Here is a 14,462-nt window from a genome sequence, read left to right on the forward strand (position 1 = left end):
AGAATTGCCTTCTTAGTTGGATTTCGTTAGGGGGTGAGGACGTAACCCGGTGCAGCGGGGAGTCTGGGTCGCGATCCTTATTGTCCCTGAGAGAGGAATACACAAACGAGGTACTCGCGCGGTCCTCCTCGTCCTGGGCCACTAGGAGCCGCGTCCTGCTCGCAGCAGGAGGGCGGGCGCTACGGGGGCGGGCGCTGAGGGGTTTCGCGGCGATAAAAGGACAGCGCCAGCAAGGAGCGCTGGCCCAGCTATGCGCGAGGGGCTGAGCAGCGCTTGCGACGCCGCCCGGCCGCGGCTCTGTCGCTTCCTGCGCAGGATCTTCGGTCCGAAGGTCGCCAGTCGTGTGGGCCCAGCCAGGTATAGAGCGCGGGACCTGGGGAGGGGCCCGGGTGGCCCCGCTGGGACGCGAGAGAGGCGGGTCAGAGCACCCACGCGGGCGGCCCTGTAAGGGTTTCTGAACCAAGGAACTTTTGTGCTGCCCTGCTTTGGACAGGTTCTGGCTGTATCGATTAGTTGGCATCAAACCTGGAAATCCTCCTGCCTCAGCTTCTCAAATGCTGAGATTACAGGCGTGTGCCACCGCTTACAGTTGTTTTTTGTTTGGGGGGGGGGGCGGGTACTGGGAACTGAACTTCATTTAAGCAAGTGCTCTTCCACTGAGCACTCCCCCTCTCCCCCCTTGCTGCTCTCCCTCCTAAATGTGCTCTAAACCAACAAGGTTAAGAAGACAAAGATGATCTTTTACGATAAGACATTCTCCCTTTCACAAGAGAGGTGGGCTGGCTGATAGCAGTTCGATCCTAGGACTCAAGACCCTAAGTAAGCCCCTACTGTGGATTCTGCACACACCCCTCAGTACCTAGTTCTGGGACACCGTGAAAGCAGATGGTTCTATGGACCTGAGCAAGCCGCCACAGTTCCCTTTGTCAGAAAGTCCATAAAGGTCCTTCATCCCTGCAATGCTCCGCTGGTCAGGTCTCAGCAAGACTGTGGGTTTAGAACTGCAGGAATTTGGAGCCACAGGTCCCGAGCCTTAAAGTGTTCACCTGATGATAGCTGGTGCCTAGATCCCCTTTAACAGGTGGCAGAAGAAATCTGCTAGCAGGACATAATAGCTGGGGCAAAGCTCTATTTATCGTTGTGGGTTTCCCCCCTTAATCTGGATCATAGCAGTACTTGAAAAAAAAATGATAAAGATTCCAATTATAACAAAAACATCAAGACACTTAAAAGCTAAAAAGAAAGAGGTTTAAGTTGCCAGTGGCTTATCACATCGTGCTAATCACTGTGAATCTTTGCTGGCATTTCCCCCAGTTGCTTTCAGGCCTGCTGGAGCCTGCATTCATTCACACACAAGCACACATTGCATGCGTGCACCAAGGCTGTCATCACAGCGTCACAGCTATCCAGGCTGAGACATTAGGCACAACCTCAGGCTGTGGACCCCGAGGCCAGCGTAACTGTGGCTCATGTCAGCAGTGAGACCGCAAATAGCACTTAACACATTTTGACGTTTAGGGCAGGTTTGGGATCCTCACCAGAAGGAGGAACCTGAGAAAGAAAACTTGGCTTCTGGTTTGTTTGGTTTGGTTTGTTTGTTTTTTCCTCCTTCTGGTGAGGCATACCAGTCCAGATCAGAGGAATATGTTAAAGAAAATATTATTCAGATGGGTGTGGTGCCACATGCCTGTAATCCCAGCATTCAGGAGGTAACATCAAGAGTTCAAGGACATTGTCAGCTAAATAGTGAGTTCAAAGGCAGCGGAAGGTCATGAAACCCTGTCACAAGCAAGAAGGAGAAAATTGTTCAATGATTTTGTTGGTTTGCTTTGGTGGTGGTGGTGGTGGTGGTGGGGTGGTGGGGTTGTTTTGCTTTGTTGTTTGAGATAGCCCCTCACCTGAGATAGCCCAGGCTAAGCAATTCTCCTGCCTCACCTTCTGAATGCTGGGGTTTCAGACACCAGTCAGCGTATCCCTCTTTAGTGATACCGGCTAACATACCACAAAGAGGACTTTCCTGAGGACTGTCCCTCAGGTGAGCACAGGACCCACTGCAGTCTCATAGCAGAGGGAGAGATAGGGGTCCACCCAAACCCCACAGGCGCAAGGGCAAGTTACAGGCAAAGGTAAAGAAGATTCTCACTGAACTCACCTAACAATCAAACCTCACTGGGGGATGAGGGACCAGGGATGGGGTTATTACTAAAACACAAAGCAGGGTCATCGCTAAAACTGGAGTTTGGGGGTGTTGTTTTGTTTTGTTTTAGATTTATTTATTTTATGTGTATGGATGTTTTGTCTGACTGTATGGGTGTATAACCATGGCTGTCCTGGAACTCTGTAGACCAGGCTAGCCTCAAACATAGAGTTAGCCTGCCTCTGCCTCCTAAGTGCTGAAATTAAAGGGATATGCCACCATAGCTAGCTATATATATATATATATATATATATATATATATATATATATATAAAACGTTTTATTTTGTATATATTATTATATATAATTTCTATACAAATGAAATTATTTTAATTAATTAATTAATTTTGGTTTTTCGAGACAGGGTTTCTCTGTATAGCCCTGGCTGTCCTAGAACTCACTCTGTCGACCAGGCTGGCCTCGAACTCAGAAATCCACCTGCCTCTGCCTCCCAAGCACTGGGACTAAAGGTGTGCGCCACCACGCCTGGCTTAATTTAATTTTTATCTTATTTTCAAAACAGGTAGCATATAGCCCAGTCTAGCTTTGAATTCCCTACTTAGCTGAGGATGACCTTGAACTCCTGATCCTCCTGCCTCAACTTTCCAGGTGTTGGAATCATAAGTGTGTGCCTTCTATACCTGTCTTTGTTCCTTTCACTCTTTACCAGATAAATACCTGGAGTAGCCAGGCACGGGGCTTGAACCTGGAATCTCTGCACTCAGGAAGCTCTGGCAGGTGGATGGAGGCCAGTGTGGTGCAGAGTAAACAAGCTAAGTTAGGGGTTTGGGATGCTTTGTAGGATCTCTTAGAGCCCAAACTGGCTTTGACGTTTCTCTGTACTTGAGGTTGGCCTCGAACTCCTGACAAAGCTTTCTGTCACAACCTGCCAGATGCTGGGATTCCAATTTGTAAAATGCCCAGCTTAAACTAAGACATGAGCTTGGCCTGGTGATGTATGCTTTTAATCCCAGCCCTCAGGAGCCATAGGCAGGTGGATCTCTGTGAGTTCAGGGTCAGTCTGGTCTACCTAGAAAGTTCTACTTCTTAACCGTACAATACTCACCAAAATGAAAACCGAAAATACATAAGATAAAGCTTGCTAAGCCAAGTAGGTGGTGAGTGATGGACCCTGCTGGCCTGGGAGGGCTGACCTGTCGGAGCGTTTGCACTTGGCCCTCTGAGGCAGGCATCTCCCCAGAGCTTGTGTGCGTGCCTCTGTCTGAGTAGTTTGGGCTGACTCCCCTCATAGCATTTTGGCTTTGAGTGGTCAAAGCAAAGATGAAGAGGGAAGTAGGGACAAGATTCCCTAAGACTGGCTCCCTCATCCTCCCTGATTGGAAGCCGGGAACAGGTCATCCCCACCTCTAGCCCTTGGTGCCCTGTCTGCCAGATCGGGACTCACAGGGGCCACTGGGGATCCCCTCCATGGCCAGACTCCATCTCACGATGACTGTTTCCTTTCACAGCCCAACAATACAGGATGACCCTCAGAGTCACCAAAATGGCTCCCCCCAGCTCCTCACCGGCACAGCACAGGTCAGTGGTTTGGTCACACAGTATGGGAAGCCCTTCATTCTTCTCCTTGGTAGACTCAGGCTGAACAGCCCTTTGGAGGGTGGGCAGGAAGGTACAGGAAGCCAAGGGCTGGGGAATGAGTGGAGCACCCCAGACCTGGGGTACAGAGGGAGCCAAGGAGGTTGCAGACAGTAGGACAGTCTTGATGCTCATCAATAGAGGTCCCCAGGGTGCGCTGGTACCTAAGTAACTTGCCCGGTGGTTGACAGAATGGGTCGGGGGAGTGCCTTGGTTAGGGCTCCGTGGCTGTCAAGAGACACCATGACCCAGGCAATTCTTGCAAAGGACGACATTTAATTGGGGCCGGCTTACAGGTTCAGAGGTTCAGTCCATTATCACCAAGGTGGGAGCATGGCAGCATCCAGCCAGGCATGGTGCAGGCAGAGCTGAGAGTTCTACATCTTATTCTGAAGGCAAACTGGAAAAGACTGTCTCTTCCAGGCAGCTAGGAGAAGGGTCTCAAAGCCCACACCCAAAGTGACACACTTCCTCCAACAAGGCCACACCTATTAGCAGTATCAGTCCCTAAGGGCCAAGCATATTCAAACCACCACAGGTAGTTTAAGAACATTCTCAGAATCAGGGAGGGATGATTTTCCAGGATGATTTCAGACTCAGCTGCGGAGTCCCTAGTCTCAGCCCCTGCTTCTGGCCGTGGATCCCATCTTCCTGAAGCCCCTTCCATCATCAGGACTGTAGAGGGGTGGCAGAGAGATGGAGCTGGGAAAGGTGTCCCTGGGGAAGGAAGACAGTGGAGTATCTGTTCACTTCCCGGCTCTGTCCTTGGCAGTCCCAGCCACAGCTTCGGCCCTCCCATCAGACTTGAATTCCCCTTATGAGCCAGCACTGGCCAGGCCTTGGTAAGGACAGAAGCCTGGCCTTGGTCCAGCCACCTGCAGTGCTCAGCTGGCACTGGTCCAACTTCTGGGAAGGGTGGAGGACCGAGGACTGGCCCCTTGCCTCGTGTGCTCACACAGAGCCCCATCCCTCACCCAAGCAGAATACAGAGGCCCAGGGGACACTTGTATGGTTGTTGAGGTTACAGACATTTGGAAAACTCTGGATGTTTACCCATCTTAGAATGTTCCAGAATCCCTGGACAAGCTGCACGTGACTCCATCGACCCGTCCACAGTATGTGAGGATCAAAAACTGGGGCAGCGGAGAGATTTTGCATGACACGCTTCACCACAAGGCCACATCGGTAAGAAGTCTGGGGGCTGAGGAACACCACCTTTGTCCCAGCTAGGCCATCATAAGGACCCTTTGTGGGTCTGTCACATATTTCCTGGTTTTACTAGACAGCCATCTTCTCAAACAGAAGATGTGGGGAAGTCTGTCTTCATAAATTATGTCAGGAAGTAGGAGAGGCAAGATTCCTGTTAACTACTGGGCTAGACTGCAGATAACCTAAGCGGGCAAACAAAAAGCTGCAGAAACCAGTTACAATTGTCTTAGATTTCAAGAGTATCTGAGAATTGTCTATTAGAATTGCCCAAAGCTGGACTAAACTGGCAGAGGAAGCTTCCTGTCTGATGGATCTGTGGTTAAGAGCACTGACTGAGCCGGGTGTGGTGGCATATGCCTTTAATCCCAGCACTTGGGAGGCAGAGGCAGGCGGATTTCTGAATTTGAGGCCAGCCTGGTCTACAGAGTGAGTTCCAGGACAGCCAGAGAAACCCTGTCTCGAAATTAAAAGGACAGTGAGGTGACAGTGGTTTAAGCAGCCAGTGACTTTCAGGTTCCTCTCTACCTTTAAGCACCCTACTCTGACTTCGGAATTCATGCTATGAGGCTGAGCAGTGCAGATGTCCATGAATCCTAGACCAGCCTGGGCTACATAGTGAGTTCAGGAACAAGCCAGAATACACTGTGAGATCTTGTCTTAAAACAACAATAATAACAACAAAACATAAAATAAGCCAGGCGTGGCATACACCTTTAATCTCAGGAGGCAATGGAAGAGGCAAGTCAAACTCTGTGAGTTCGAGGCCAGTCTGGTCTATGAAGGAGTCCAGGACAGCCACGGTTCTGAAAAACCTTGTCTTAAAAAACCAAAACCAAAACCAAAAAAGTTGAAAAACCCATAAAACAAACAAGAGAGAGAGAGAGAGAGAGAGAGAGAGAGAGAGAGAGAGAGAGAGAGAGAGAGAATAATTCATTCATACTGTGGTTATAACGTGGGAAAGAACCTTTGAAGGCAGGATGATTTCCTGAACCCCCCAGAAACTGTGTCTTTAATGCCAGCTTGGAAGATAGAGGCAGGAGGACTGGAGGCTCACAGTGACCTGCTATGTAGTGAGTTTGAGACCAGCCTGAGTCACAGATGATCTTGTCTCAAAACCCAACATCAAACCTCAGAAACAAAGCAAAACAGAGAAATGCCACAGTTGACATGTGGACATCCATCTTTCTGGCATTTCTTTCCAAGCCTCCCCTGACTTTGGAATAATCATCCTCTCATTCAGCTCCTCTGGGCTGACGCTGGAGCCCTGTTCCCTGAGGAGCGAGCTGGGTCTCTTTAGAAGGGAAAGCAGCCGAGATACCCCCTAGGAGGAAGCAGTAGAGTTTTCTCAGAGGCTGTCACTGTATCTTTAGCTGACTGGATAACAGGGACAGAGAGAGAGAAGCCAGTTCACACCCACCTGGTCTCAGGAAAGGAGAGGGGAACTAGGCTTGGAGAAAGCTTGGTTGACCCCAAGGAGAAGGAGCCTGCATAGGGTCATTGTGAGCATTGGCCAGAGAATGGCCAGGTTTGTGACTGGTTTGGCGCTTGGGGGTCTTGGTGGGACGGAGTGGGGAACAGGAGTCCCACTCAGCCCGTTTCTCTTTCCAGGATTTCACTTGCAAATCCAAATCTTGCTTGGGGTCCATCATGAACCCCAAGAGTTTGACCAGAGGCCCCAGAGACAAGCCCATCCCTCTGGAGGAGCTCCTGCCTCAAGCCATCGAGTTCATCAACCAGTATTACGGCTCCTTTAAAGAGTAAGTCTGGCTTCCGTCAGGGTGACATCCCCTCTGCCCTACTCCCCAGGGCTGACCTGTTTCCTACTGTTCCACTCTGACCGGTGAACTCTGCCGTCTCCAGACTTGATGGGGCTAAAGTAGGCTTAGGCACTGCCAAAATGTCTGAAGGTTTGGAGGAGAGTGTAACCGGCTTTGGATTCTGGCACCTCCAGGTCACTGCTGAGTCCTGGAGAAATCCATGGGGCCTCAACCTCCTCATCTGTAAAGTGGGCATCTTATAGCATGACTCACTAGACAGCCATGAGATGTGTGCAAATTTAGAACAGTGTTCTAGCCTAGGGGCTATAATGCAGTGACTTGGAATGGATCCTTTTATCCTGAAATAGAAGGACATTTAGAGACTGTCTGGTCAGGCTTCTCCTCCTACAGATGTGATCAAGATTCCCAGAGACAGCACTTACATCAGCCTAGTGTCCGGGAGACCTGACTTGCTGGGCTGCTACATCTCTGGAGTGCTCTCATTTTATGCCATAAGGCTTCCGAGAGTCCAGTGCCCAGACCCCTTTATTCTTTGGGGTTTGTTGTTGTTGTTGTTGTTTTATATTTTGATTTTTTTGTTTGTTTTGTTTTTATTTTTTCAAGACAGAGTTTCTCTGTGTAGCCCTGGCTGTCCTGGAAACTCACTCTGTAGACCAGGCTGGCCTCGAACTCAGAAATCCACCTGCCTCTGCCTCCCAAGTGCTGGGATTAAAGGCGTGTGCCACCACTGCCCGGGGAGACCCCTTTATTCTTAAGCCCACTAGTCAGTCACTCCAAGCACCAAGTATTGTCCAGCGTGGAAGGCAATTGTTTTTCATTGCCAGTTGCAATCATGGTGTGGCTGTGTGGCTTGGGTAAAAGTTGGGGTCCAAGCAGCCATCTTCTGGGGTTCAAGCCTGGGCAAGTGCCTTGGTTTTCTTGTCTCAAAATATCTACTGTAAAATACCCACCTTGTAGGAGTTTATAGGAAGATTAAATGAATTAGAGGCTACAAATAGCTAGGAACAGTGCTGGCCTGTAATGAGTGCAACCAAGATCTTGGTTATCTCATATGTATTCAAGTTTTTAAACATCTGTTTACTTGGTGGAGAATGGGGTACCTGAGCCACAGAAAGTGCGAGAAGGTCAGACAACAAGAGGGGGTCAGGCTTCTCCTTCCACAGTGCGGATTCCTGGGGTTGACTGAGGTCATCAGACTTGGTGTCAAATGTCTTTACCTGCTCAGCCATCATTCTGGTCCCTCACTGTTTTGGAGACAGCATCTCATGAAACAGCGAAGGCTGGCTTCTGCCCACAATTGTTCCTCAGAGTGCTGGGGAGGTAGGTACAGGGGATGACGCCTGATTATAGAACACTGTTGAGTGACTGATTTACCCGTCCAGTTGTAAGAATGACTGGCAGAGGCAGCGAATGCCTGCTCTGACAGCTGGGGACAGTGTGGCAGTGTCATTTTGTGGCACAACCCCACACAGCAGTTCCACCTGGGGTGTGAGACACAGAAGGTTATCTGGGACCCAGAGCAGAAGTTTCTGTTCTTGGGGAATCCCTGTTCCACCTCTGTATAGCCCTGGAATGCCAGAGCCGGGAGGGCGCTTGACAAGAGGTCTCTATCTTCTAAAGCAGCGCTTCCCAGCCTTACCTGGGAGCTGGCAGGACACTGATGACTGTCCCCCCTGGGCCAAAGTCAACCATCTTGGGAAAAGCTGTCTGCGGTCTTATGAAGGGTGGAGGCCTGTGGGGCCACAGTCTGTCCTATAAGCATGTATCTGGGGCTTTGTGGCATTGAACTTCAGTTTCCTTGATCTTCCCACTCTGTTGTTAAGTGGCTGTTTGGGGGTCTGGGATTTTTCTAGATAGGCTTCATCTGGCCTTTTTTTTTTTTTTTTTAAATTTGGCACCAAGCCATGAAAAACTCCAAGTTGTTGGGTTAACTCTGAGAGCCAGGTATGGGCGACACCGCTCTCTAGAGGCAAACGAGCAGATTTTGGGAAGTCTGCCAGTTCAAGGACTGCCTGGGTGACAGGGTGAATACAGGCCAACCTGGGCAACATAGTGAGAACCTGTCCCAAAATAAAAGGTTCAAAAAAATAAGTGCTGGGGCCACGGCTGAGTATGTAGCTCAGTGGTAGACTAAGCCTGGTTTGGCGCCCTGCTTTTGTTTTGAGGCAAGTACTCACTATGTTGCCCAAGCTGGCCTGAGTTTACCTAACTTACACAAACTCACATGGAAATTACAAGTGGGTGTGGAGAGACAAAGCCTGGTTATGGTTTGCTCCACGTGCTGTTCTGAGTCCAGAAGGCCCGAGAAACAATGGGCTCCCTCCTGACACTCCTGTGAAAGATAGAGGCTCCCGTTCCTTCCTGCTACCATAGTTACTGCGCTGTTCATTACAGCAAGAGGATGGTTGGCTTTGCTCAGGTCCTGTCCACTCCTTAGATTACAACAGGAGAGGCCAAAACTCTTCCAAAGAAGTCAGGCCCACTCCTGGGTAAATGACACCAAGTTTTCCTCTTTCTCCTTCACACGGTGTTGCCAGAACTGCAGACACCACTGTTTTCGTGTTTAGGTACAGAAGGGGGGGGGTATTTCTAGAATCTTCCTCTGACGACGAAGGACACTGACCTCACCCAGAAGTTCCCCCTCACAGGGATCACTAAAGACAAACATGGCTGAATGTTTTGTCTTCAAGTCTTTCTGTAGTCAAAAAGGAGTTGCCAAGACCCTCCGCCTGCCCCAAAGGCTGTTTCATTCCAAGTCCTCCTGCTGACCTGAATCCCAAGTTCATTCTTTAAATAATTTTGTTTGTTGCCATTTCGAAAGCCTCTGGTGGTGCTGGTTGGAAATCTCAAGGTTGCTGTGGTGTGTGTGTGTGTGTGTGTGTGTGTGTGTGTGTGTGTGTGTGTGTTTCAAAATCTTTGCGACCAGGTTCCTCTCCCTTGGAATTATTTTGAAGTATGCTTAAATCACCTCAGGTCTTGTCCAGGCCTGCCTTGCCTTTTGAGGAGCCCTCAAGGCTTGCTTCTCCCCTTGGGTGGAAGGTGGGAGGTCCTATCCAGTACAGACAGTTTGGAGCCTGGGGCTGGCAGGGAGACCACCTGGAACTATGTCCTCTCTGTTACTATGCTCCTCTTCTTGAGCCTGGGACTGTACACTCTAGAGTCTTAAGACTGCCGAGCAAACACTGCAATGCCTCCCAAGTGACTTGTGGTGGCATGTAGCTGCACTCTCAGGTATTTGAGAGGGGGAGGCCAGAGGGTCGGAAGTTCTAGGCTAGACAAGACCTTGTCATGACTACAACAACCAGCAGGGTCCAGTGTAGGAAAGCAAGTGTGGTTTTTCTGCCAACAGGACGAAGAATCTCAAGATGGAGATGGCAGAGTATTAAAAATTGGCCCCCAGTAAGCTCAGAGTGGGTCACAAAGCCAGCCCTACAGAGGACAACGTCCCAAGGGGCACAATTTGCCCTGCTGGTGTCCCAAACCAGTTCTTGCTTTCTGGGGATTGAATTAATCCCCATGTATGGTCCTGCTATTGTTGGTCTTCCTGACAATTTCCCGTCCCCCAGGGCAAAAATAGAAGAACATCTGGCCAGGCTGGAAGCTGTAACAAAGGAAATAGAAACAACAGGAACCTACCAGCTCACTCTGGATGAGCTCATCTTTGCCACCAAGATGGCCTGGAGGAATGCCCCTCGCTGCATCGGCAGGATCCAGTGGTCCAACCTGCAGGCGAGTCTTATGGGCAAAGCAAAAGGAGGAGCAGGGGTGGGCAGGCCCTGAGACAGAGCAAGTGGCTACAGCCAAACCCTGAGGTGGGGTATCCCAGACCCCCTTGTAGGAGCCTGGAATCTTATTTTAGCACCAGGGTCTCTAGATGACCCACCCTATGTAAAACGTAGGGGACCACATGCCATCATGGGATAACCAGCAACCTTGGATGTCTTATTCCTGAGGCCTTGGTGCTACAAATGTTTGCCTCCAGTGTTTGCGTTCCTGGCCCTAGAGAGCATTTTATTTATCCTGGCCTCCTGGGCCATTGTCTCCTTGAAGGGTCATTTGGGCAGGGGTTGGGGCTTGGGTCCCATTGAGTGGGAAAATCCAGGAGCCTCAATGGTGGTACACACTCCCATGGCGAAGATCCAGGCTGGGGCTGTGGGAACCCTGCCTTTTGGTTCTTTTCTTTTTTAGGATTTATTTATTTATTTATTTATTTATTTAATGTATATGAGTACCCCATTGCTCTCTTCAGACACACCAGAAGAGGGCATCAGATCCCTTTACAGATAGTTGTGAGCCACCCATATGGTTGCTGGGAATTGAACTCAGGACCTCTGGAAGAGCAGTCGGTACTATTAACCACTGAATCATCTCTCCAGCACCTTTTGGTTCTTTAAAGCCAGACACTTTTGGTAATTTGGTTTTACAGGGGTCTTCTGAATGGGATTCTCTGATCCCCTGTCTCTGGAGAAGGGCGGCCTAGAGACAGGCACGGGGGTGGGGGGGGATGCAGAGAGGAGGGTGTGACCCTGTGAGAAAAATGCCCTCTGTCCCCAAGGACTTTCAGTCAGCCCCCAAGCCTCTGTCTCACAGTCTTCCATGGTGCCCCCTGTGCAGGTCTTTGATGCTCGGAACTGTAGCACAGCACAGGAAATGTTCCAGCACATCTGTAGACACATACTTTATGCCACCAACAACGGCAACATCAGGTGAGGCACCTTTCCCAGCTGTGCTGGGCCCAACTGACAGCTTTCAGGCAGAAGAGGCTGGAGAGCACGGGCGAGGGGCCTCTGGCTCCAGGAGAAACTAAGGAGAGAGAAAAGAGTCCAAGACTTAGCTTTTCCGGGACACGAAATGGTCAGGGCAGCCTCCTCCTCATTAGCCTCTGTTATCGCCCAGCTCTTCCCCCACCCCTTTCTAAGTTAGAACCACAGGGCTGTTACATCCTTAGGAAGTTACTATGAGCAGGCCATGGTGACACATGCCTGTTATCCAAACACTTGGAAAGGTGGAAGCAGAAGGATCAAGGGTTCAAAACCATCCCTGGCTACATAGCACGTTCAAGGCTAGCCTGGGCTCCATGTGTTCCTGCCTTAAAAACAAAATAAAACCAAAACAAAGAAAACCATTTTCTTAGTTGGGCATGGTGGTACATAACAGCAATTTCAGCAGTGGAAGGCTGAGGCAGGAGGATTGCCATGAGTTCCAGGCCAGTCTGGGTCACATTGACAGACCTTGTCTTGTTTTTAAAAAGAATCTACTCAGAAGGCAGAGGCGGGTGGATCTCTGTAAGTTCAAGGCTAGCCTAGTCTATATAGTGCTCAGTCTGTCATTCACTGCCATGCAAAAAACACTTGGTGTGCACCTAATGGGGATTCAGCATAAGACTAGGCTGGGGCCAGGGAAAAGGAGGTGACAGGGTGGGGATACAGAGGTGACTGAGACCCTAGAATGCAGCTCCGATCCAGCTGCAAACCTATTGTGCACAGCCACCAAGGGTGAGAGAAAAAGGATCCAGCAGTGAAAGCCACATGCACACGTGTGTGTGTGTGTGTGTGTGTGTGTGTGTGTGTGTGTGTGTGTGTGTAAGGGACATGAGGCTTCCCAGAGTGGTGGGCCCCTTGTTGGTCTTGATGGTTAGGGAGAAGCTGGCAGAAGGAGGAGGCGGGTGGTTTCAGGGTGATTGGGGTGCAGGGAAGAGTGGAGGGAGGTTGGCTGGGAACCCCTGCCCCACTCACCCCAACCTGGGACAGTTGATAAACTGCTCTGCCCCTGTTCTGGGGAAGGTCGGCCATCACTGTGTTCCCCCAGCGGAGTGACGGCAAACATGACTTCAGGCTCTGGAATTCACAGCTCATCCGGTACGCCGGCTACCAGATGCCCGATGGCACCGTCAGAGGGGATGCTGCCACCTTGGAGTTCACCCAGGTACTGGTCCAGCCTCTCCTAGGTCCCTGTGGGCAGGGGACCCTGAGCAAATGCGGGGCCTGTGCCTGCAGACTTACTGGGCTCCTCTCTCCCTCAGTTGTGCATCGACCTGGGCTGGAAGCCCCGCTATGGCCGCTTCGATGTGCTGCCTCTGGTCCTGCAGGCTGACGGTCAAGATCCAGAGGTCTTTGAAATCCCTCCTGATCTTGTGTTGGAGGTGACCATGGAGCATCCCAAGTAAGTCACCCAGGGTTATGTGCATGCAAGCCCAGCCTCGGGCAGTGCCCAGAGGACGCTACAAGGCCTCTTTACCCTCTGCAGCAGCTCCGGTCTTTCCTCTCCAGCCTCAGCCTTGTGTGGAGCTGCTGATGGTTACCAAGGGAACAACAGCCTAGCAAACAGGGTCCTGGGAGAGTGGCTTAAGGAGACCCCCTGAGCTTCTGTCTAAGCAGAAAACCAGGCTTTTTGCTCACCTCCCAACAACTTCTTAAAATTTTTTTCTTTCATTTATTTAGTGTGTGTGCACAGGCGTGCATGTGAATATATGTGTGTGCATAGGTGTGTGTGTGTGTATGATATGTGAGGTGTATGTGGTATGTTTATGATTGTGTGTGTTGTTTGTGTGCATGGTGTGTGTGGTATATGTGGTGTATGTTTATGTTTGTAAGTGTGGTGAGCTTGTATGTTTTTGTGTGTGATATATGTGTGGGGTTATGTATGTGTGATATGGGGGGGTTATGTATGTGTATGGTGTGTGGTTATGTGTGCATGTGGTTTTGTGTGTGTGTGTGTGTGTGCGTGTGTGGTCAGAGGTCAATTGCAGGAATCAGCCGATTTGCTCCTACCATATGGGTCCTAGAGACTGAACTCAGCTTATCAGACATGGTAGCTAGTGCCCTTACCTGCTGAGCCATCTCAATGGCCTCCTCCCAGCTTTCCTAGGAAAAGGGACAACCCTCCCAGATAGAGGAAGTGTAGGCCCACAAGGACTTTAAGAGTGCAGCCGGTGGAACCTCTGCAAAATGCCTCCAAATGTGGAGATTTACCAGCTAGCAGGTACTGGCAGCTCTTGTCCTTTGAACATACTGAACTCAGTCCTGCCTCAGGACCTCTGTTCTACCTCCTCTGCCTGATATGCCCTTTCCTCTGAATTTTGCAAGGCTCCAGTTTTCCCATCAGAAGGTATTTCCTATGACATCACTGCACCTCTGAGAAGTCTTTCCTGATCACCTATCTTCAACCCCACACCACATTTCGTTTCTCATTTTCTCACCGGTGTATTATTTATTTACCTCTCATAGTCTATAGTCTACTGTCTATAGTCTAAATGCTGGGCTGCAACTTTGGGAATAGAATCTTACTTTTTACCTATAAAATGCAGGGCACATAGTAGGTGCTTAATTATAGATGTTTATAGAATGTCTAACTATCCAGTGAATGATACTATGTTTGTAATAATCCCATGAGTTTGTTGTTATTGGCTCTGTGTCTACGATGGGGATACCGAGACTCCGAGAGGCTAAAAGGACCCTGGTCAGTGCTTGAACCCCAGCTGACTGCGTGCCAGAGGCCTTTGCTGCTACATTATGTTGGAGTCTCAGCATTTAGTCTGGTATACACCTGACCCATTAGCATGAATGACTGAGTAAAGAGATGTCTTCTATAATGAATGACCCTAGGTGTTCCCTGTTATCTCTCCTGGGGTGTGTGGTGTGTGTGTGTGTGTGTGTGTGTGTGTGTGTGTGTGTGTGAGAGAG

The 14,462-nt window shown here is 49.9% G+C and overlaps 1 protein-coding gene across 1 annotated transcript in view; it reads left to right on the forward strand.

The window, feature by feature from the left end:
• Positions 1-285: 285 nt before the first annotated feature.
• The window catches only part of Nos2 (nitric oxide synthase 2), a 35,344-nt gene continuing 21,167 nt past the window's right edge, over positions 286-14,462 (forward strand). The window contains exons 1-8 of the mRNA XM_029546001.1: positions 286-357; positions 3,667-3,736; positions 4,856-4,978; positions 6,611-6,759; positions 10,347-10,509; positions 11,395-11,486; positions 12,564-12,705; positions 12,803-12,942. Coding sequence (XP_029401861.1) covers positions 6,650-6,759; positions 10,347-10,509; positions 11,395-11,486; positions 12,564-12,705; positions 12,803-12,942 — 647 coding nt within the window. The 5' untranslated portion in view covers positions 286-357; positions 3,667-3,736; positions 4,856-4,978; positions 6,611-6,649. The remainder of the gene's footprint in view (positions 358-3,666; positions 3,737-4,855; positions 4,979-6,610; positions 6,760-10,346; positions 10,510-11,394; positions 11,487-12,563; positions 12,706-12,802; positions 12,943-14,462) is intronic.

This window comes from Mus pahari, chromosome 14 (genome assembly GCF_900095145.1).
Source record: "Mus pahari chromosome 14, PAHARI_EIJ_v1.1, whole genome shotgun sequence".
In the NCBI taxonomy this organism is placed as follows: domain Eukaryota; kingdom Metazoa; phylum Chordata; class Mammalia; order Rodentia; family Muridae; genus Mus; species Mus pahari.